The sequence below is a fragment of the Neovison vison genome, chromosome 3 (assembly GCF_020171115.1).
Source record: "Neovison vison isolate M4711 chromosome 3, ASM_NN_V1, whole genome shotgun sequence".
Lineage (NCBI taxonomy): Eukaryota > Metazoa > Chordata > Mammalia > Carnivora > Mustelidae > Neogale > Neogale vison.
Genome location: NC_058093.1, coordinates 36,699,755 through 36,720,964, shown reverse-complemented (window position 1 = coordinate 36,720,964; position 21,210 = coordinate 36,699,755). Strand labels below are relative to the sequence as shown.

At 44.4% G+C, this 21,210-nt stretch overlaps 3 protein-coding genes and 1 long non-coding RNA gene across 9 annotated transcripts in view; 2 read left to right on the top strand and 2 right to left on the bottom strand.

Moving 5' to 3' along the window:
* Positions 1–3,287: 3,287 nt before the first annotated feature.
* On the bottom strand, positions 3,288–14,717 carry LOC122902383. Its single transcript, XR_006383799.1, has 3 exons — positions 14,647–14,717; positions 9,948–10,113; positions 3,288–3,589 (listed from the first exon to the last, which is right to left on the bottom strand). It is a non-coding gene; the product is annotated as an uncharacterized LOC122902383 (long non-coding RNA).
* Positions 3,644–4,043, bottom strand: LOC122902381 (small cysteine and glycine repeat-containing protein 8-like). The gene has a single exon (XM_044241765.1). The coding sequence runs from the start codon at positions 4,041–4,043 to the stop codon at positions 3,666–3,668; it is 378 nt and encodes a 125-aa protein (XP_044097700.1). The 3' UTR covers positions 3,644–3,665.
* Positions 9,477–9,953, top strand: LOC122902382 (small cysteine and glycine repeat-containing protein 7-like). Its single transcript, XM_044241766.1, has one exon. It carries the CDS (start codon positions 9,477–9,479, stop codon positions 9,837–9,839), a length of 363 nt encoding a protein of 120 aa, XP_044097701.1. The 3' UTR covers positions 9,840–9,953.
* The window catches only part of LOC122902380 (thiamine transporter 2-like), a 23,302-nt gene continuing 15,572 nt past the window's right edge, over positions 13,481–21,210 (top strand). Inside the window, exons 1-2 of one of the 6 annotated variants that reach the window (XM_044241761.1) lie at positions 13,481–13,608; positions 14,733–14,814. The gene's annotated coding sequence lies outside the window, so the exon portion shown is untranslated. Of the gene's footprint in view, positions 14,243–14,432; positions 14,455–14,732; positions 14,815–16,024; positions 16,324–17,466; positions 17,777–21,210 lie in introns of those variants that run through there. The other 5 variants (XM_044241759.1, XM_044241758.1, XM_044241762.1 and 2 more) reach the window with 5 other exon arrangements.

Here is a 21,210-nt window from a genome sequence, read left to right as displayed (position 1 = left end):
ACCCAAGGCTAGTGCTCCAGACCATCTGTGATGATTGGCTTGAACAAGAGGACCCACAGTCTCCCCTGCCATCCCCACCCCTGCCCCAGGCAAGTCGGTGCCTGAAGAGAAACAGGTCTATGCAAACAGCTCCAAAGCAGCACAGCAGAGAAATCGAAATATCGGCCAGGTCCTCATGCCCTGAGGGACTCTCTCACTGGCCCCCTCCACTCCCCCACCCCCAAAAAGAGCTTCCTCAGGGTGGAGCGGCACCCATCCCACCCCTGCCATCGTCAATTCTCAAGGTACAGTTACAGTAATCTTTCTGCAGAGAAAGTCTGGTGATCTTATCTCTAACTTGCCCTCCTCAGGGGGCCTAGGACACCCACAGCCAGGCTGAAGTTTGCAATGACCTGGACTGACAGTTGAGATGCAATTCCCCACCCCCACCCCCACCACCTTGCTGAACACCTGCTCCCAGCCCTCTCCTCCGCTTATAGCCCCACAATCCACAGTGCTCTTGACCCTGACAACTCGACACCTCACTCCCTCCGCACTTCCTGTTCTGTGCTCAAATGTCTCCCACCTTCACCATGACCTCATGACATCACATTTTACCATACTTTATTTTTTTAAGGACGTCCATGGCACAGAAAACAATGGACTGTAACCTCTGGTTCTTAATATACCCCAAGAATAGTCTTCTTTATTTAGTTTGCCAATTATTTGGATAACAGGATAAAGCCTTGATATCATGGTCTAAAAGGTTCCTCACCACCCCAACCCTTTCTTCTGCACCCCTACACTCAGGTTAATCCTTACCCTAAAACCTATGCTCACCCTTTCTTTGCTTTTCTTTGGACACGAATTTATTACATCTATATACATTCCTTCCTGTGAATACACTAAAATTCATTTGTTCATCTACTCTCTGGTTGAGGGGAATTTCTGTTGCTTCTAGGGTTTTGCTGTTTTTGACAGTGCTGCTCCAAACATTTTTTATCTATCTGCTAGAGCATGTGTGGGAGAATTCCTACACGCCCTAAGGGTGGAGTTGTTAAGTCTCCTGGAAATAAATGAAGAACAACAAGAACAAAGTTTACCTATTCAGAGCTCACTACAGCAAAGGGATTCTGGCTTGCATTTTGGCAGAGGCTTTCAGATGGAAAAGGAGAGGCTCCCAGTGTGCCCCGATGGGAGCCTGTGGCTGGAGGAAGGTGGAGGTAGGCTAACTAGCCCCAGGGCATCCTATGTGACTGGTTGAAGGGGGGCATATCTGGCTCTCTCTAGCTGGTCCTAAGTTGCAAGCAGGGACAGAAATCTGGGAAGCTGCCAGTGACTGATCAGGTCCTGACCAGTTGGGGCTGATTGTTACAGGATTTATTACTTGACTTCCTGGATTGTTTGCTGGAGATAATGATCAGGTTTCTGGAAATCTGACCTGCAGGTAGAAGATGGGCTGCCTGCACAACTTGCTTAGATAAAGGCTGGTTTCCTGCCTGGTTGCTGCTGACTATAGGTGAGAGTTTTGTTTTCATATATGGTTCGGTCATCGACCATTTGTATGTTCAGTCTTTGGTCTCTAACATACCATATGATATACTCATTTCCTTAGTGTTATTATCTCACTCCCACAACTAGGATGTTAGGTCTATGAGAATGAGACTTTTTATATGTCTTGTTCACTGATGTACTCTTAGTGCCTAGAACAGTGTTTAACACCTTGTAGTTACTCTCTATGCATTTGTAAAATCGGGAAATATGCTGTATCTATAAATATATTATGCTGCTGGTACCAATGTTTTATTTCCCTATATCCTCAGAAGTAAACATTTATCACTCAGACCTAATCTCCTTCCGTTAGTGCAGGAATATTCCCAGCCCTGGATTATTTTCCTGTGTCCCGCCATGCCCAGGAGTGTCTGTACGAGTTGGTGATCCCCAGTGGTACGATGAAGCAAATTCATCTATTTCGTATTATTTTCTCGTTCCTTTGATGTACACATTAGTGTGAAAGCTGGCAAGTGGTAACAAGTAACGCCCCTCCCAGCAGACAGTATCACCCACAATCCTCTGCGTGTCTGTGAACACAGACTTGCACCAGGCAGGAGGTACCCATTTCTGCTTGAGTGCTGTGAACCCCAGCAGGGCCTCATCGGAAGCATCCCCAACACTGGAATTTGGTGTGTGCTTTTCCCTTGCTCCCTGTGCTGGGGTCTCCTGCTGTTCTGTTCAGGGCAATGTTCTGAAGCAGTTGCCGCCCTTGAGTACTTCCTGGATGGAAGAGAGAGAGAGGACCCGAGATCTTGTGGGCTGCCTGAAACATTGAACTGTGCCCTTCTGCCCCTGGCTCTGTCCCTTGCTTTCCACAAGAAACAGATAAAGTAGAAAAGTCTAAAGCATCATTCACACGAAAGGGTACTGCACTCTGAATGTGGGCTCATCAGTTACATTCACTGTGTGTGGTTTTGCCTTCAAGGGACACTGAGACATGTGGTCCAAAGACAACCCATTGTGCTGTTTTAAAGATTTTATTTATGTAGAGAAAAAGAAAGAATGAGTGGGGGGGGTGGGCAAAGGGGGAGAGAGAGAGGGAGAGAATCCTCAGACAGACTCCCTGCTGAGCCCCGCGTGGGGTTGGATCTCCTGACGCTGAGATCCTGACCTGAGCAGAAATCAAGTCAGATGCTTAACCTGCTGAGCCATCCAGGCAACCTCTCCCATGGTGACATTTTAATTTTTCAGTCCTTATAGTATATTTTGATATGACAGAATATAGTCTAAGTGAAGAAAGTGTTTGGGTATCTCACAATATTTACTAATAGATTTATTCTCTTGTGATCACATTGTATTTTGTGACCACAACCTGACAAAGACACAGTTAGCTAGTACTGGTGATGGAATAAAAATTCTCATTAATATACAGTTAGATTTTAGGTTGTTAATAGGACCAGACAGAAGTAACTAAAACCTAAATAAGTACGCATTGGTTTAGGTATTAAATTTCCCCTGACTGTAGATACCGAGATCAAAATCTTTTAGAAAAGTGGAATCCGGAGGTGGAGAGAGAGTATTGATACAGTGTTGCCAGAATTTTTTTGCTGGCTTGCACAGGAGGATAGTTGAAGCCATCAACTTATGACCATTGTATGAAAACCCATTATTGACAGATTACTCATTACTTACTCCAAACCCATCTCAAACAAACACCAGGGGTCTTACTTTGATGGCTGTAATCACATCCTTGGGTGAGACACCATTGAGTAAGGACAAGAGAGGAGACATTGGTGAGACTTTGAATGTCAGTTTTATGTGGTTTATTAGGAAAATCATTGTCTTAGGTTTACAGAAACAGAAACTAGCAGAGATTTGGGATATAGAAGTCATAAAAAGAGGAGGAAAGAAGTAGAAACACATATTTCAGCAGTCACATTTCAAGAAAGGATAGCATCACTCTGTTTTGTTGGGCTCACACTTTGGTGATGGACGGGGGATTGTGTGGGTGTTTTCCATTTAGAGGCAGGATCTCAGGGACCGGCGATCTGTATTAAACTCCTTAGCCTGATAACCAGTGTCATGTCACCCTTGGTGACATTCAAATCCGGGAGGACTGTCAAGAAGAAAGAAAATCTTATTAATGGGACATCTTATTACCTGCAGCATCTTCCCAGAAGCCGGCCGGCCGCTTAGCAGCAGCATTGCTTCTTGCAACCGCACTTCTGCTGGCAACAGCACTTCTGCTGGCAACAGCCCTTCCCACAGCCACAGCCACACGAGCCACAGCCACACGAGCCACAGGAACTGCAGCCACAGGTGCGGCGGCAGCAGCAGACCACGGGGGTACTGCAGCAGCCTCCGCAGCAGCCGCAGCAGCAGGGGCAGCAGGCGGAGCAGCAGCCCACACGGTAGCACCTGCAGGTGGTGCAGCTGCCACAGCCGCCACCGCAGCCGCCACAGCCGCCACAGCCACCACAGCCGCCACCGCAGCCACAGCTACCGCAGCCGCCGCAGCCACTGCTGCAGCCACCACAGCCGCCACAACTTCCACAGCCACAGCAACCCATGGTGTCAGGAGAGTAAGGACTCAGGAGAGGTGAGGAGGGAGACTCAGGAGGTGAGGAAGGTCTGATGCTGCCTTCTGCTGGGGGAGCCCCTTATATACCCAATCTGGCGGTAGGGACAGTGAGACACATGACCACTTCCCGGTGCTATTTAGTTCAGTCATCATGGGAAAAATCTCATAATCCATTAATTACTTCCCTTTTTGTGATGTTGGCTGGATTTATTAGGTTATTTGTTTATTTTTCTAAGTCAAATAAATGCCCTAAAAATTCCAGCAAGGGCTCCTGGGAGCCATGGAGAAGGGGATGCCGTCAACAGCCAAGGACGTGCTAAGAAAGCCCACTGAACCTGGGCTGACGCGCAGCGACAATGAACATCAGGAAGGGGGCTTTTTCCGTGCCCACCCAGAAGTCCTCTTACCAAAGACTGGAGAAATAAAAGGAGCGTCAGGCTTAATGTCCTTGCCAACTGCAGAATCAGCCTTGTTGCCCTCATCAGAGATGTTTTCCAAAGAATGAAAGCCTCACTCCCTGCTACAGAGCGGTCCAGCCGGCCACCGTGTACTGCTGTGGAGTACCTTTCACCTTGGGAGGCTGCTTAGAAAGCAAAAGTAAATATTTCCAATGGCTCCTCTTTTATGATTCCTATCGCATTTAAAATACAAAGACTTTTCCCAATTACAACAAAACATGAATTTGAGTGCTTGGGAGATCAGATGCAGTCTAAGAGGAAACTACCTGCAAAATGGTATGCCCACGAATGCACGCAGATGAGGAGAAGTACTTTTACTATGTGCATCCCTTTTTAAATTCATATTCAGGGTATATTTGAAAGCTACTGACATGACCCATTTTGCCTGTTTCCTGTGGTCTCCTAGGGGTGACCATACACTCAGCCTTATAATCCTGTTCTAAAACACACACCAGCTAATGGCACAAAATGGTCCATCAGGGAATCTCCCAGCACAGAACATCATCTATGCCAGGGGCTGAATGCTTCTTTATTATCGAGACGTATTTTTTTTTAGGTGAGTCTCAGGTGACTATAGTGGCTTTGAAATAATAGCTGAGAAAATTCTTTGGAAAATACTTTGGGAAGATAAAGCAGTGGTAAGTGTTCTTAACCTTGGCGGCACTGACATTTTGAACCAGATAGCTCCTTGTCATGGGGAGTGTCCTATGTATTCTAGGGTACTGAGCAGCATTCCTGGCCTCTGACTAATTATGGAAAACTCTCTCCCAGTGATGACAACCCAAATGTCTCCAGACATGGGCAAAATAGCCCCCCACTGAGCTCCAGAGCGCTACCAAAATGTAAGGGAAATATCCCATATCCTAGCACTTGGGCAAAGGAGGCGAGTTCAGAACTAGCCCTTGAAGTCTGCAAAAGGATTTTGTATGAAATTCTTCTGTCTTTTTACATTTTTGGAGAGAACCCCCCGGGACATATGATTCAGAAGGCATGAAATATGGGGGGTGGCTGGTGAGTGAGGCCAGGGAGGGGCTCACGCACGCGGACTGATCCCTGCCACAATACTGACAAGAGGCCAGAGCTCAAAACACAGTTGTTAGATGGCGTCACTTGATTTGTGCTCTCATCACTTTCTTTTGTGTCAAATACCACAGGGAGGCAGGCGGTCAGTAGTAAGAAAAATCACAGGAAATGCTAGTGATGCCAACAAAATGAAATCCTAGCCCCTTTTAAAAAATGAAGTAGAGCACAGCACAAAATCAAAACAAAACAAAAAGCCACGTGAGTCTCTGCTGTTTTGCCTGTCAGCACAACCCAGCATTCTATCTTTCATCCCCACAGGAGGGGGAAAAGGGAATACAGAGAAAGGCTATGCTTGGTGAGGGAAACGGGTGGGCAACTTTGTTGAAGCAGCAGGCTTGCCTTCTGACTCCTGGTTGCACAAACATGGCTGAAGAGACAGGAAGCCAAGCAAAGGAGCCTGGGGACAAGAACTTTGTATACTATTCTGTACCCCAGGGAGCTCAAAATGGTTTCCAAGAGACCCTGGTTACAGGAAATAGAAAGGTAGTGATCCAAGAAATAGGAAAGAGGCCATAAAAACAGAGCTGGGAGAATGCCGTGGACAAATCTACCATCTTGGAACCTTGGCCTGGGGCTTATATCCCATGCCTCCTTCCCCATCTGTTCCTGTTGCTAACAGGTTGGGTAAGAAGACCCCATCTTTTCCAAGATCTGCCACTGTGTCCTTTTCTGTGTCATTTTGGAAACCTTCAGTGTGATAAGATTTTTGGCCCAAATTCCTTAGCCTGATCACATCTGTCTTAGTTTGGGCTGCTCAAATACAATAGCAGTTCTTGAGGCTGGAAATCCAAGGTCAGAATGCCCCCATGGTGGGTTTTGGTGAGAGCCCTCTTCATGGTTGCTGACTTCTCGATGTGTCTCCACATCGTGGAAACAGGAGGTGAGAGTTCTCTGGGGTCCCTGACTAAGGGCACTAATCCCATTCATGAGGGCTCCACCCTCATGAACTGATCCCCTCCCAAAGCCCCACCCCCCAATACCATCACAATGGGGGATAGTATTTCAGCCGATGCATTTTGGACCCACCTCCCACCAATCTATCCCTTTCTCAATTCACTTCTGTGTTCCTGATATGGGAATGAAAATATAAATAAAATATGACCCCAGACTTCAAGGAGCTCATTCCAGTCAGGAACACAAAGTATATAATCTGGCAACATGACGGCAGAAAAAAGGAGTAGAAAAAGTGGCAAGAAAGGAGTGTGCAATGCTTTGTGGGCAATGATGACACAGACACAACATGTTTCAGCTGAGCTTTGAGTAAGACCAGAAAACTCTCAAGAGGCCACAGGTGAGGAAAATGGGGGTGTGAGGTATCCTTCTTGAAATATAATTTTTTTTTAATAACCAGTCATAGTATCTTTCTGAATATAAAAAAAATCCAAGAAATTAAACTTAGTTGTGAAGGCCAAGGTCATGTGCCATTTCCCTAGGCTTTGCAGTCTATGGTGGTGACATTTGCAGAGGGGACTCAAGTGATCATGAGACCCGGGAGCTCCTTCAGAACTACAGGCATTTCTGCAGAGCAGCATAGCCTCAGAGGACCACTACTCTACCCAACATACATTAAATATGACAGGAACTAGTTATAATCCCTGCGAGTGATGCTGAATCTCAAAGTTATAGAGGAAAGGAAAAACAGAGCCTGGACATGTCAGCAGTAGGTTCTGAGAAAACAGAGCAGATCTTACAATTGAAGGGACATAGTTGTCCCTTTGTTATGTTCAGCCAAGGTGAAGCAGAGTCGAATCGGAATCCTGGCTCAGACCCCAGGTGTGACACTCAGCATGTACCTTGACCCCTCTGAACCAGTGCTAATGGCATTTACCTCCTAGGACTGTGTGGACACTAACCACGATAAGGTACATGTGATTAGTTTCTTTCTTCTACAAAAGCTAGAAATGGAAGCTACAGTGACAAAGTAAGGTTGCTACATTTATTGTGAACCTCAATATGTAATAGTCAAGATTTTACTGTGATTATTTTAGGCCTGGTGACACAAAGCTAGGCAGGGCATAAACTGTATACAGTTGACCCTTGAACAATGCAGGATTGGGGCACCAAACACCCCCCCACAGTTTAAACTATAACCTTTGACTTCCCGAAAACTTAACTACTAATAGCCTACTGTTGACTAGAAGCCTTACTGATAACGTAAAACATCGACTCACCCATTTTATATGTTATATATATTATTACTACTATGTTCTTACTTTAAATAAGCTAGAGAAAAAAAAATGTTAAGAAAACCACAAGGCAATGGCGTGCCTGGGTGGCTCAGATGGTTAACCTCTGCCTTTGGCCGGGGTCACAATCCCAGGGTCTTGGGATCAAGCCCCGAGTTGGACTCCCTGCTTGGTGGGGAGCCTGCTCCCCCTTTCTCTGTGCCTGCTGCTCTACCTACTTGTGCACTCTCTCTGTGTCAAATAAATAAAAATCTTTAAAGAAAAAAAGGAAAAAGAAAATCACAAGGCAGAGAAAATACATTTACAAACTGTACTGTATTTATTAAAAAAAATGCACTTGGAAGTGAAACCATGGAGTCCTAACCTAAGCTGTTCAAGTGTCCACTGCACATTTTTCAAATTAAACTTGAATTATTACAATGAGAAGACATTCTGGAAAAGTTAAAACTGGAGACAGAGATTTGTAGAGAAACAGGGACAAATAGGCAGAACACAGCTCTGTGTGATACTATAATGATGGTCATTATACATTTGCCCAAATTCAGGGAATTTATAACACCAAAGCAAGCTGGAGAGAAAACAGTGAACTTTGGGAGTCGAACAACGAACAACATGAACAACATGTCGAGTTAGGTTCCTCCATTGTGACAACTGTCCCACTTGGGCGGGACACTGATGACTGGGGGAGACTGCGTGTGGGGACAGGGAGTATATAGGAAATCTCAGAACCTTCAGATCCGTTTTGCTGTGAGCATAAACCTGGTCTAAAAAATATAGTCTACTTTACTCTGAAACTAATAATACATTATACGTTCACTAATTGATTTAAATTTTTAAAAAAGATTTGTGTGTGTGTGTGTCCGTTTACACACACACATACACACACACACATAGTCTACTTTTAAAAAAATAGATATGACTTAACCTACAAGAAGGAAACTGAGGCATGGAGGGACCATGGTTTTCCTGGGCCTTGGAGCCAACTTGGCTCCCCCCACTACCCCCTGAGTGCAGAACACAGGGAGATGTGAGCTGGTGTGGGAAACTCTTTTTGAATGATATCAGCACAAGCCCTCCAGCCCCAGAGCAGTCCCTTTCCAAGTGACCTTCCCATCTTTTGACCCATGAGTCAAGGACCAAGTGAATCTGAAAATCAATGAGAAAACTTCTGGATTTTATAACCTGAGAACTTTATGACATGTGAAAAGAAGCAAATGGGGGAGCTTTGCTTCCCCAAGGGGGATCCCACCTTCTCTGGCATTCAGCAAAGACTACCTGCGATCAGAGAAAGGTTCTCCTGTAACCCACTCGGCAATGGGACCCCGATGCTCACAGAATGCATGAGTTTTCATCCCGGGAGACTCCTGTGCTGGTCATCCTTGCGCTTAAAGACTGCTCGATGCAAACTAGATTAAACATTCAGAAACATGTTGTTTATTAAAAGCACAACTGGAGGAAGAAGTAAATGCTAAAACAATTCTTTGAAGTCAGAGGTGCTCAATGAGGAAATGCATTCAGGGTCTTGTGAAATTCGGCCAAGGAAGCTGGTGCAAACCACAACAAGGAAGTGGCCACGTGCCCGGGGCTGGGCCCAGAAGCAGGTATATAAGGGTCCGTGAGGCACAGGGCACCAGACCACCCTCACCTCCTGAGTCTCCCTCCTCACCTCTCCTGAGTCCTTACTCTCCTGACACCATGGGGTGCTGTGGCTGTGGAAGTTGTGGCGGCTGCGGTGGCTGCAGCAGTGGCTGCGGTGGCTGCGGTGGTGGCTGTGGTGGCTGTGGTGGCTGTGGCGGCTGCGGTGGTGGCTGTGGCAGCTGCACCACCTGCAGGTGCTACCGTGTGGGCTGCTGCTCCGCCTGCTGCCCCTGCTGCTGCGGCTGCTGCGGGGGCTGCTGCAGTACCCCCGTGGTCTGCTGCTGCCGCCGCACCTGTGGCTCGTGTGGCTGTGGCTCGTGTGGCTGTGGCTCATGTGGCTGCGGCTGTGGAAAGGGCTGTTGCCAACAGAAGTGCTGTTGCCAGCAGAAGTGCGGTTGCAAGAAACAATGCTGCTGCTAGGCGGCCAGTCAGCTCTGCCTCTAGCGTGAGGGATGTCTGGGGCTTTGCTCACAGCGTTTGGTAAGACCTTCCTCCATCCCTCCTGCCTGCTCGCTGCTGTCCTATTACTTTGATGTCTTAGAGCTGCTCATTCTGTCCTTGTGCTCCGAGTTTTAGGCTGATTCTTCCCCTTCTGTGTGCTAGCATGGTGACACCAGTTCTTCTCCCTGTATTTTCCAAAAGGTAACATCCAGCGGGTAACTATTCTCTGTCATCTTTGAAATCTTGTCTCCATCTGGAAGAAAGATAAAGGAGCACTGTATATTGTCAGCCTTAGGGAGTGGGAACATGGGCACCCAGGTCAAACATCTATTTACGTTATAAGCTTGATAAAATAAAATGATGATAGTTAATATTTCATTTTCTTCAAAAAATTACTTATGATGAGCATTTCTATTGTACATTCACTAACTTCTTTCCATTTCTATGTCTCTGTAAAAAAAAAAGGTAATTCTTAATAAAAAAAAATTATTCACATTATTCTAATGTGTCTGTCTGTTGTGTAAGATGTGTACCCTCCCATGACTGAGGTCAGTGGAGGAGGAGACTAATGGTGATATTTAAAGACTTGGGACAGGCTTCAGTTCATGGGTGGTTGGTCCTATACTGTGCTATAATGGGTTTTACAATAAAGATAGAAATGGGGGTGGGGCAGGTAGAACCCCAACTTTTGGTTGTTGTGTCATTGAGGGAAATTCCTGGCTCTCTTACACATGTCTTCCTGATATCTGTGTCTGCAGCTGAATTCTGGGAGTCAGTGTTGGGCAACCCTGCATGGCAGATCGCATTTCACTCCATTGCTCTGTACATGTCACTCACTCATTCATTCACTCAGCAGATATGTAAGTGCTGTGTTAGGTAGGAAGCCAAGCACCAGGGATCTAAAGAAGAACAAGCCTTTGAAGTTGATGTCTGAGCGGGAGAGGGAGAGTCAATTGCAAAACAGCATTCCATGCCAGGCTCCTTTGGTCACACTTTCTCCATGCCTTGTCAATGATTCAAATAGATTTTTGTGTATATCACTATACACAACTGAGCGTGCTGCTGAGTACCACCGTAAGAGACACTCAATTCATTTGCTGAATAAGAAGACCAAGTGAGTGGTTGACATTTTCCACGGGGCTTTTGTCCCCGTCTCCCGTTGCATTTGACACAAATGAGCACCGCGCTCCCTAATAACCCTTCATCCTCTTCCCAGTGACTCCCTCTCATCCTCCACGTGTTTGCCCATCGTGGACTCCCCATTGCGTGACGCTAGTCCTCTCCTCGCATTTTCTACATCCCCATCTGATCTCTACTCTGTCTTCTTCTTTTTTTTTCTTTTCCATAGCACCTAACACTTTCTAACATACCATAAAATTTCAGAATGTATCATGTTGACCCCATGGTATCCCCTCTGTCTCATGCCAGGCACAAATGTACATTCTGCAAAGCAAAGATTTCTCACTGTTTTGTTCACTGAAAGTATCGCAAGCACCTCAAACAGCATCTGGCACATAATATATACCCAATAAATTGCTGCTTTTCTTTTTTAAGATTTTATTTATTTATTTATTTGAGAGGAGAGAGAGAGAGCATGATCGGGGGTGGGTCGGGAGGGGCAGAAGGAAAGGGACAAACAGACTCTCTGCTGAGCAGAGAGCCCAGCTTGGGGCTTGATCCTATGATCCCAAGATCTTGACCTCAGCCAAAGGCAGACACTTAATTGAGCCACCCAGGTGCCCATAAATAGCTTTTTTTTTTTTTTAAGATTTTATTTATTTATTTGACAGAGATCACAAGTAGGCAGAGGGAAAGGTGGGGGAGAGGGAGAGGAGCAGGCTCCCTGTTGAGCAGAGAGCCCCAAGCAGGGCTCGATCCCAGGACCCTGGGATCATGACTTGAGCCGAAGGCAGAGGCTTAACCCACTGAGCCACCCAGGTGCCCCCATAAATAGCTTCTTAATGAATAAGTGATTTTTTAAACTTTTTTTTTATTATGAAACATGCCAAATATAAACAGAAGTGGAGAATATAGTACAACACCTTCTTAGGAACCGTCACCCAAGTCAACAATTATCAACATGACCAGTCTCTTATCATCTATGACCTCATCTATACCCCTCCCAACAGTAGATAATACATAATGAAATCCAGACCTCTTGTTACCTAATCAGCAAATACGTTTACATTCCTTCAAGTGAATGAATTCCTCATCATCTCTCTCTGATTTAGACTATGGCCAAGGGCTATCAGAGAAATACAGAAGGAAACTCAAGGTCCAAAATGAGCTCCTCTCTTCGCAGAGGAAATTGTGACACCCTGGACCTTTAAGAAAATTCCGGTGTCGGGGCACCTGGGTGGCTCAGTGGGTTAAGCCTCTGCCTTCAGCTCGGGTCGTGATCCCAGGGTCCTGGGATCGAGCCCCGTATCGGGCTCTCTGCTAAGGGGGAGCCTGCTTCCCCTGCTATCTCTGCTTGCCTCTCTGCCTACTTGTGATTTCTCTTTCCGTGTCAAATGAGTGGGTAAAATATTTAAAAAAAAAAAAAAAGAAGAAGAAAATTCCGGTGTCCTCTGGGAAGGCCTGTCAGTCAACATACCAGGGCACTCTGTTGCACAATGAGCAGCCTGGTAATTTATAAATCAATTTTCTGCAAATCATAGGAAGGTGAAAATAGAAAATCCAAGCTGAAAACAGGGCAGTGACCCAAAAACACGTGGGATACTTGTAATCAATTTCACTTCCAGTCAGAGTACTAGAAACCGAACAGTAAATTTGGGGGAGGGTTTTCTGTTTTTACCAACAGATAATGAAAAAAGGTTTTGTTTTTGTTTTTTTCCCCCATTTTAATCAATGAGAACTTCATAATCCTTTTTTTTTTAAGATTTTATTTATTTATTTATTTATTTATGACAGGCAGAGATCACAAGTAGGCAAAGAGGCAGGCAGAGTGAGAGGAGGAAGCAGGCTCCCTGCTGAGCAGAGAACCCCATGCGGGGCTGGATCCCAAGACCCTGGGACCATGACCTGAGCCCAAGGCAGAGGCTTTAACCCACTGAGCCACCCAGGCACCCCCATAATGCTTTTTTTTAAAACCACCTCTGCCTAACAAAAACTTTTTAATAGTTGAACTATTCGTGTTGGAAAATTCTCAAAGCATAAGAAAACTATGCCACCTCACAACCTTAAAAATAAAATAATAAAATAAAATAAAACAAAACAAAATAAAAACACAGTGACTATAAACACTAACTCTGGAGCCAGGATGCCCCAACAAAAATCCAGACTTCTCCATTCACTAGCCCCACTGCCTTCTGCCTCACTTCAGCGCAGGATGGGCATCTTAACCGCGCTTCTTACAAGTTTTGGGGAAAAGTAAGTGGATTTATAGGCAAGGACATATTTATAAATAGATGCACACTGCATTCAGTTCATGCTGCTTTGTTACATTGATATGTCAGGCTATTACTGTAAGTTGCTCCTTTCGGGTTCCAGTAACCCAGGGTACCAGGTGAGCTTTTGTCCGCAGATCTCAGTTTTCCTCCTCCGAGTTTAAAGGTTCGGGAGGCCTCTAGTTAGCATATGCAAAACGTCGGGGCGGGGCCTCGGAACTCGGTGTGTAGCAGGCTCCCGCCCCCGCCCCTACAGTCAGCGCTAAGCTTCACCCGGTGGGTCGGCCGAGGGGTCCTGTCCCGGGGGCTTGTTCTCTGGGGATGTGAGCGATCTGGCGACCAGACACCCCCTCCTCTAGGTAAGACTAGCTGCGGGAGGCGAATTTCTGGCAGAAACACCATCACCTCTGGGCCGCAGCACTTCTGTCTTCCAGTTTCCGCGGCGCGGGCGGGACGAGTACCTGCGCGGCAGAGGACAGGTTGGGACCGGCCTGAGCTACGTCGCGCTGAGGCTCCTGTGCTCTTCTGCCTGCCCGGTGCTGAGGCTCCCCAACTAGGTCTGCGAGAATCTCACTTTCAGCCATCTGCCAAGCCAATTAAATGAGACCACGACCCCGGTAAAGGGTCAGCATCCCCCACCGTTATACCTACGTGCATCGCTTCTAACTGAAAGGAAACTTGAGCGCAGAATTCTAGATCCCAACCCAAGAACGGAGAAAAAGGCCCCAGTGAGAAAAATGGGACTTGGAAATGGGACTCTATTTAGAGACTACGTTAACTGAGATTAAAGGAAAACACAACCATATCTTACAATAATATTTCTGGGAAGGATACCTAATGATTTGTCAAGTCAGGATTGCCGCTATAAATGTGCAATAGATGTGAGGATTTGGATTAAAGTTTGAAAAGACAGTTCTCATACAGAACTGTCTTTGCTGCTATCAAGACTGGAATACATTTGTATCTCCTAAGGCAAGGTGTGTTTTCATTAAGGTACATATTTTATTAATTTTTTTTATTTTTTAAAGATTTTATTTATTTATTTTTTATTTGACAGAGATCACAAGTAGGCAGAGACAGGCAGAGAGAGAGGAAGGGAAGTAGGCTCCTTGCTGCCTGATGCAGGGCTCTATCCAAGGACCCTGGGATCACGACCTGAGCCAAGGCAGAGGCTTTAACCCACTGAGCCACCCAGGTGCCCCAAGGTACATATTTTAAATAGAACCAAACATAACTAACTTCCGAATATGTTTTTCTTCACACTGCCTTGGAAGTAGCTGAAATGAACAAAAATACTAGGTTTTCTCAGTCATTGTTGTTCAGAGATTATCAATGGTTTCTAAAAGTTGGATAATTCAAGGATAAATATTTAAATGAATTTAGGTGAAGTTACTTACCATGTCTGTTTTCTGAGATTACACTCTCTGATCTATGAGTGCCCAGCTGTGTTCATTCTGGTTGAATTTGCTATGTGTGTTTACAGGAAGCAGATGGGAAGGAAGCTTTATTGAGCAACTGCTATGTGCCTAGAACGAGACTGAGCAGTTCCTGAAGAACCTCGTGAGGTGGGTGTGGTTGTACACATTTGTTTCTTTTTTAATATTTGAGAGAGAGAGAAAGAGAGTGCACAAGTGGGCGGAGTGGCAGACCAAGGGAAAGGGAGAAGCAGGCTCCCTACTGAGCCAGGAGTCTGATGTGGGGCTCATCCCAGGACCCTGGGATCATGAGCCAAAGAGGCAAATGCTTAATCAACTGAGCCACCCAGGCATCTGGTTATCCACATTTTAAGAACAGGCTTGAGGAGGTTAAGTACTTGCCACAAACAGGGGTGAGGTGAGGAGGAATTGGAGCTTCGGACTCCAAAGTCATGTTTTTTCCACTGAACCGTGGCCACCACAAACCCAAACCTGAAAAGAGAGTGGGGGATAAAGCCTAAAGCCGGGAAGGTCTGCAGTAAGATGTCAGAGTTTTAAATAGTCCATTCAGTTATTAACAACTATTAGCAAATCGTTTAGAATAAAGGAATAAATTGGAAGTTATTTGGATAGGCTAGAGACATGATGAATGGTAACAAGTATGAAAAGATAATTTTGGGGGGCGCCTTGGTGGCTCAGATGGTTAAGCATCCAGCTGTTGATTTTGGCTCAGGTCATGACCTCAGGGACATGAGATCGAGCCCCACATCACGCTTTAAGGGGGATGATCTTCTTCAGGATTCTCTTTCTCTCCCTCTACCCCTCCCACCCCTCTCTCTTAAATAAATAATCTTTAAAAGAAAAAAAAAGATAATTTTCGGAAAATTAAGTGAGGTGATGAAGGATGAAGCCTGGAAGGGGATGATGACTTCATCAGCAAATGTTTCACACGAGCCAAAAAGAATGATGCCATAGATGACAAAATGGAATCCGAAGCATGTGTTCAGAAGATCACTTGCATCTGCTCTTGCAGTGGTCTTGACCAGAAGCAGAACTCTTCTGGCCTGCATGTTGAGTATGGAGTTCACACCTCATTCATGCTTTTTGAAGTTGTGTGAAGAGCTTCATTTCTGCAAACTTCCCTGGTGTTTGCTTTTGTCTTTTTTTTTTTTTTTTCTTGGAGGCTGGATGAAGGGGGGGATACAGAAAACCTTATGAGTGGATGGTAGGTGATAGTTCTACTTCCTGGTTTCCTGAGATTCTAAGCCACTTAATAGAAAATTCGAGAAAAACTAAATTATTTTAGTTCTAACATTCAGGAAAAAGTGTTTTTGATATGTTTACCTCTCTGTTGTTTCACACAGATCTGTTTCTCTGTTTGTTTGGGTTTTTTCCTTCTAATGAGATTCCAAAAAGAGGGTGGCTGCGGAAGAGTTGGGTTCCTGTGTCGCAAGCCCTCAGAAGGGGGTGGGCTCTGGCGTAGAAAGCCATTGCTCTTGACAGCTCAGTTCTGAAGGACTCCAGACTCCCAGAAGAGGGAGAGGCAATGGGACAGGGACTCCCAGCAGGGAACATCAGGAAGGAGCAGGAGTTGGATCTGAAGGCAGGAAACTGGACTCTGTTTTAGAAAGAAATAAGCTCAGGACACAAAAGAAACAGGTAACTCTGATTTCTCTTTGTATTATTTCAAAGGATGTTCTGTGTGACCAGACTTCCAAAGCTTGTGGGTCTGTCCTAGCTCTGATTTGTGGGCACAGTTTCTGTTCTAAATTTTCTAGGGAAGACCCAGTTAGAAAGATGCTGTTCTCTTTTCAGACTGTCCCATGTAGAATTTGAAAAACCTCAGTGCTTACAACAATGAGAAAAGTCCAAGGCCACAGAGAGCCACAGAATGAAATGTTTTTAAGGGGTAGGGGATGGGGAGAAGGAGTAGATTTTTTTTTTCTTAAGGCATAATCTACATACAATATAAAGTATGGATTTTAAGTTTGAGTGTTTGCAGTTATATACACCCATGTATCCATATCTCATCAAGATATAGGATATTTCATCATTCCAAAAGTTCCCTTGTGCTCTACTGCAGTCAGTTCATCCCCTGTCTCCCACCCTGGGCTACCTACTACTGATCCAGTTTCTACATTGTAGATTAGTTCTGCTGGTTTTAGGACTATATACATTAATGGAATCACAGTTTTGTGTCTGGATTCTTTGACAGAGCATAACTTTATAAATATTCATGCAAGTTGTGCAGTGGTTCCATGCTTCTTGTTGCTGATTAAAGCAATATTTGTTGCTTATATATATAATATTGTCCACTCACTTTCAATAGACATTTCAGCTTCTTCCTGTTTTTTCACTATTGTGAGTATATGAATTTTCTTGTATAGAGTGTCAAATGGTTTCCCAAAGAGTTGGTATCATTTTACTTTCCCACAAGCAATGTGTATGAATTCTAAATCTTTGTTAACATTCGGTTTGCTAGTCTTTTTGTGCTTAGGTGTTCTAGTGGTTATAAAATGGAAAACCTGTGGTTTTCCTTTCCATTTTCCTAATGGTATCTGTTGAGTAGCAGAGACGGTTTTCTGATGAAATCCAGTTTATCGATTTATTTTAAGTCAAGTCTTTCTTACCATTTCGGTGACACATTTTGCAATCCCTGTGTCATAATCATCTGTTTTCCTTAGAGGTTACTCTGTGGTTCCTAGAATAGATGACGTCAAATTAGTTTTGGCGTATGGAGTGAAGTAGAGATCAGTGAAATGCATTTTAAAGTAGACAAAGGCTAAGATACTGGAAATTGGTGAAACCACCCTCCCATCCAGGATTTTGCAACAGAGGAATGATAATTTAGCAACTCCCTGCGATCACTTCCCCATGCTTGTCTCCCACATTGGCTGGCTTGACTTATGCAGACAGTCCCTCCCTTTATTTGGATGTTTTCACTCAAAGTCCTATTCTCTTCTCCATTAATAGCAAGTAGATTGAAAGGCATAATTAGTGTTATACTCTACTGTCAGTGACAGGCATATATTTCAGTTCTCAGTAGTCAGATTTCGGGTTTGCTTCTGTCTGGTGAGGGGCTTGGCTCCAGCAGCATTGAAAAACCCGAACGGTGAGTTTTTGGAAAATGGGACCAATACTGGCCCTCACTCTGTTTTTAAAACCGCTTTGGAGCTTGGGGAGTGAAACCCTTTGCGGATGTCATCTCTCTTGACCTGATGTCCCAAGTCCTTTGGCATTTAGAGGTGGTGAGATTCATGGTTATTTTAAAATGCCAACCTGAGGCTGTGTTATTGGAAATTGATGTTTTGATTGCAGTAAAGGTTCTGGAGAATAGTCTGAAAATTAGGGCAGCCCATTCTCAGAGGCTGGTTGCCTTGTCTGGCACCCTTTCTGAGATGACTGAAATGTTTAGTAGGGAGAATCGGACAGGAATTGAGTGGAGACTGGGGATTCTAGATAGTTTTCTCCAAACGTATTAGCACCTCAGTTAATCTTGGCAGCATCTTCTAAACAAACATAGGAGAGGATTTGAGGAAATGGTTCCTTTCTGCTGACCTCGTCTCTGATATACCAGGCCCTAGGTTGTGGGAAACCTTTGGAAAAACCACATTTGGGAAACATCTTTGCTTTGATAGGTCATCTTGTTCCCCGGCATCAGGGAGGCCACAGCTCTGAAGTCCCCCAGCAGTGGGAGGAGAATTCCATTTTCTCAGAGTGGGCTGAGGAATGTGATCACCCTAAAGTCCCCCTAACTTGGGAGGTCCACCCAGGCCTCAAGGAGATAGGGGACCCACTAGTGTATGCCAGTTTCTATAGTTCTTGCTTTTTAATAGTTGCCTATTGTATGTTAATGGAAATACACTCCTAGAAATATTTGTGGCCACAACGTTTTCATATACATGCACAGTAGTACACATGTATAGCCTATTGTTTAGGAAATTGGACACTTTCCATGCTTCCCACTTAGATAAGGTCTACATTGGCACAGGCCCAATACAGTTCTCTAGGGCATAGATGAAAAACACATGAAAATTTTTAAATGGACAAATATGGAAAAGGTTTAGTTCACACAATGAGTCTATAGGTTAGTTAAGGAAATACAGCCAAGTGACTGGCTGTAGGCTTAAGCAATGTGAGTTCTAGGTTTACCTTACAACTCAATCTAAATGGGGATCCTGGCAACGATAAACAAAAAGTTTTCTTTTCTCCATACCATAGGATTATAATGACCAGTGAACTTCTTTTGTGGTCAATATAAGTAAATTGGGAATTTCGAGGACACTATTATAAGTCAAATAATACTTATGATTATGATTATGATTATTAAAGCTATGCACATTCATACAGAAAAGATATTGGCCTGAAGCCAGTTGGAAAGATTTAAAGACATGGTTAAAAGAATAAAAACAAGGGGAAAAGTCAATAATATGGTAATAATTGGTATGAAAGCACAGATAAAAACTTGAACTCTGATAGCAAGAGATTGGAAACACACATAAGAGGATGAATTAAAAGAAATTGTTCTAAGGAAGGTGAGAATAAAAATAATGAGAAGCTACCCAGCACAACTTGATCATAGCTGAAACATAAGTAATCCTTACATTTTTTTAGGAGATGGGGAAAGGTCTCTGAGCACCATCAAACAAAGTTGGTCTTGCTACACTCACCAGGGAACTGTGATTCTAAAGAAGGTACAGCATCCTATGGTCTCTGAAGAAAGGGAAGTGGCAGCAGAAGTAGGTGGCCTTCCAGAAATAGACCCCAAGTAGAGACTGAGAGAAGAGACCAGACTCTTTCTGGAGGGTCCTTGGTGAATTTTAATGGAAAAATCATCATTATTTTCTTACCAGCAAAAAGAGTGAGGAACAGATCATTTCCAAGGTAATTTAGATGGATCACTTCCCAGTGCAAAGGTGTTTCGAGGTCTCCCAAGCTCATAGAAGGTCACATGTGCTGGCTGGCAACCCCAACAGTGCATGTGGCCCATTTACCACCGGGGCCCACGTGATGTGTTACACGTGTGCAGATGGTGCAACTGGGTCAGAAGTAGGTGCTCTCTAGTCCACTGGGCAGGCAGAGCAAAGAGACTGCACCCCGCCCGGGGCCACCAGAGGCTAATGCCCAGCGTTTACCTCCTCCATCTGCTGTTGCTAGACCTCTGAAGAGCTCTCCCACACGGCCCAGCTGCCCCAGGTAAGCTCTGGGGGAGATATAGCTGCTGCTCCATGTCTCCTCCTGAAGGAGCAGCTGATTCTCTGTCTTTCATGTTATTTCTGGCATTTTCACTATAGATTTCAAATCAGGATAGTCCAATAAGCTGACTTTTGTTTAAAGAATATATTTTTATTGTATTTTCTTTTAACCAACTGCCCATATGATGTTCTTGTGCTTTTGAAAAGTGGTAATGGAGCATATGAGTCATATATGAGAATTATTACTACAGGAGCAACTTTTAAGAGGATTATCTTATTTGGAAAACATAGTCAAGTGAGAAAATCAATCTGATTCCTGTCCTTGAATAAGAATCAATGAAATGAGGGAAGGTTTAGAGTATTCTCTAGGAGGAGGATAAAATTACAAGGTCAAAAATAATGATAAATGGAAAAGTAGCAAAAGGACAGTTTTTTTCCAGGATGCTGCTTTGCTGTGAAGGCTGAGACCCTCCCAAAGAGAACAGGTATTCTAAGATGACCTTAACAGGGATGCTTCTGAGAGACATGAATAAATATTTAGTCCTATATTTTCCTCTGCAACTTCTTTTTTTTTCCTTTTCTTCTTTTCTGAGAGAGATAGAGAGCTTGGGTGAGCATGGGGGAGGAGCAAAGGGAAAAGGAGAGAAAGAATCTTAAGCAAGCTCCCCACCCAGTTCAGAGCTGGACACAGTGCTCATTTTCATGACCCTGAGCTTGTGACCTGAGCCAAAATCAGGAGTCGGACACTTAACCAACGGAGCCACCCAGGTGCCCTTTTCCTCTGCAACTTCTAACCCCATGACTGTGTCCCACAGAAAGATGTAATACACATTGTGATCATTCTTGTATATTTCTATATTGATAACCCCAAAAGAGCTCAGAAAAAATTAGCCTCACTCTATGGTATACTTTGATTCCTCTTATATTTTATCTCCAAAGAGGACATAAAAAAAAATCCTGTTTGCAACACACTAAATTTTTTCACCACCCACAATCTGAAAAACATTATTCTAAAATAAGTGGGAATTGGGAGTTCCAGGCTATGACGAGGTATCTCAACAGGGAGGAAAGATTACTGAACTTGGAACTGGGAAAACCAAGCATAAGCCCAGGCTCTAATGTTGGTTAAAGCTGAAAACCTGCACATATATTACTGCCTCTGGCCCTCGATTTCCTCATCTATAAAATGAGGCCAATACCATCTTCTCTGTCTACCTCACAAACCTGTGGAGGAAAAAAAAATGAAATAATTTTCCAAAGTGTAGAAATTACAGATTGTGTAATTTGAGTATCATTGTCTGAGTCATGATGGCCCCAAAGAGCGGCGCCTCCCCAGTAAGACAAAAATAAA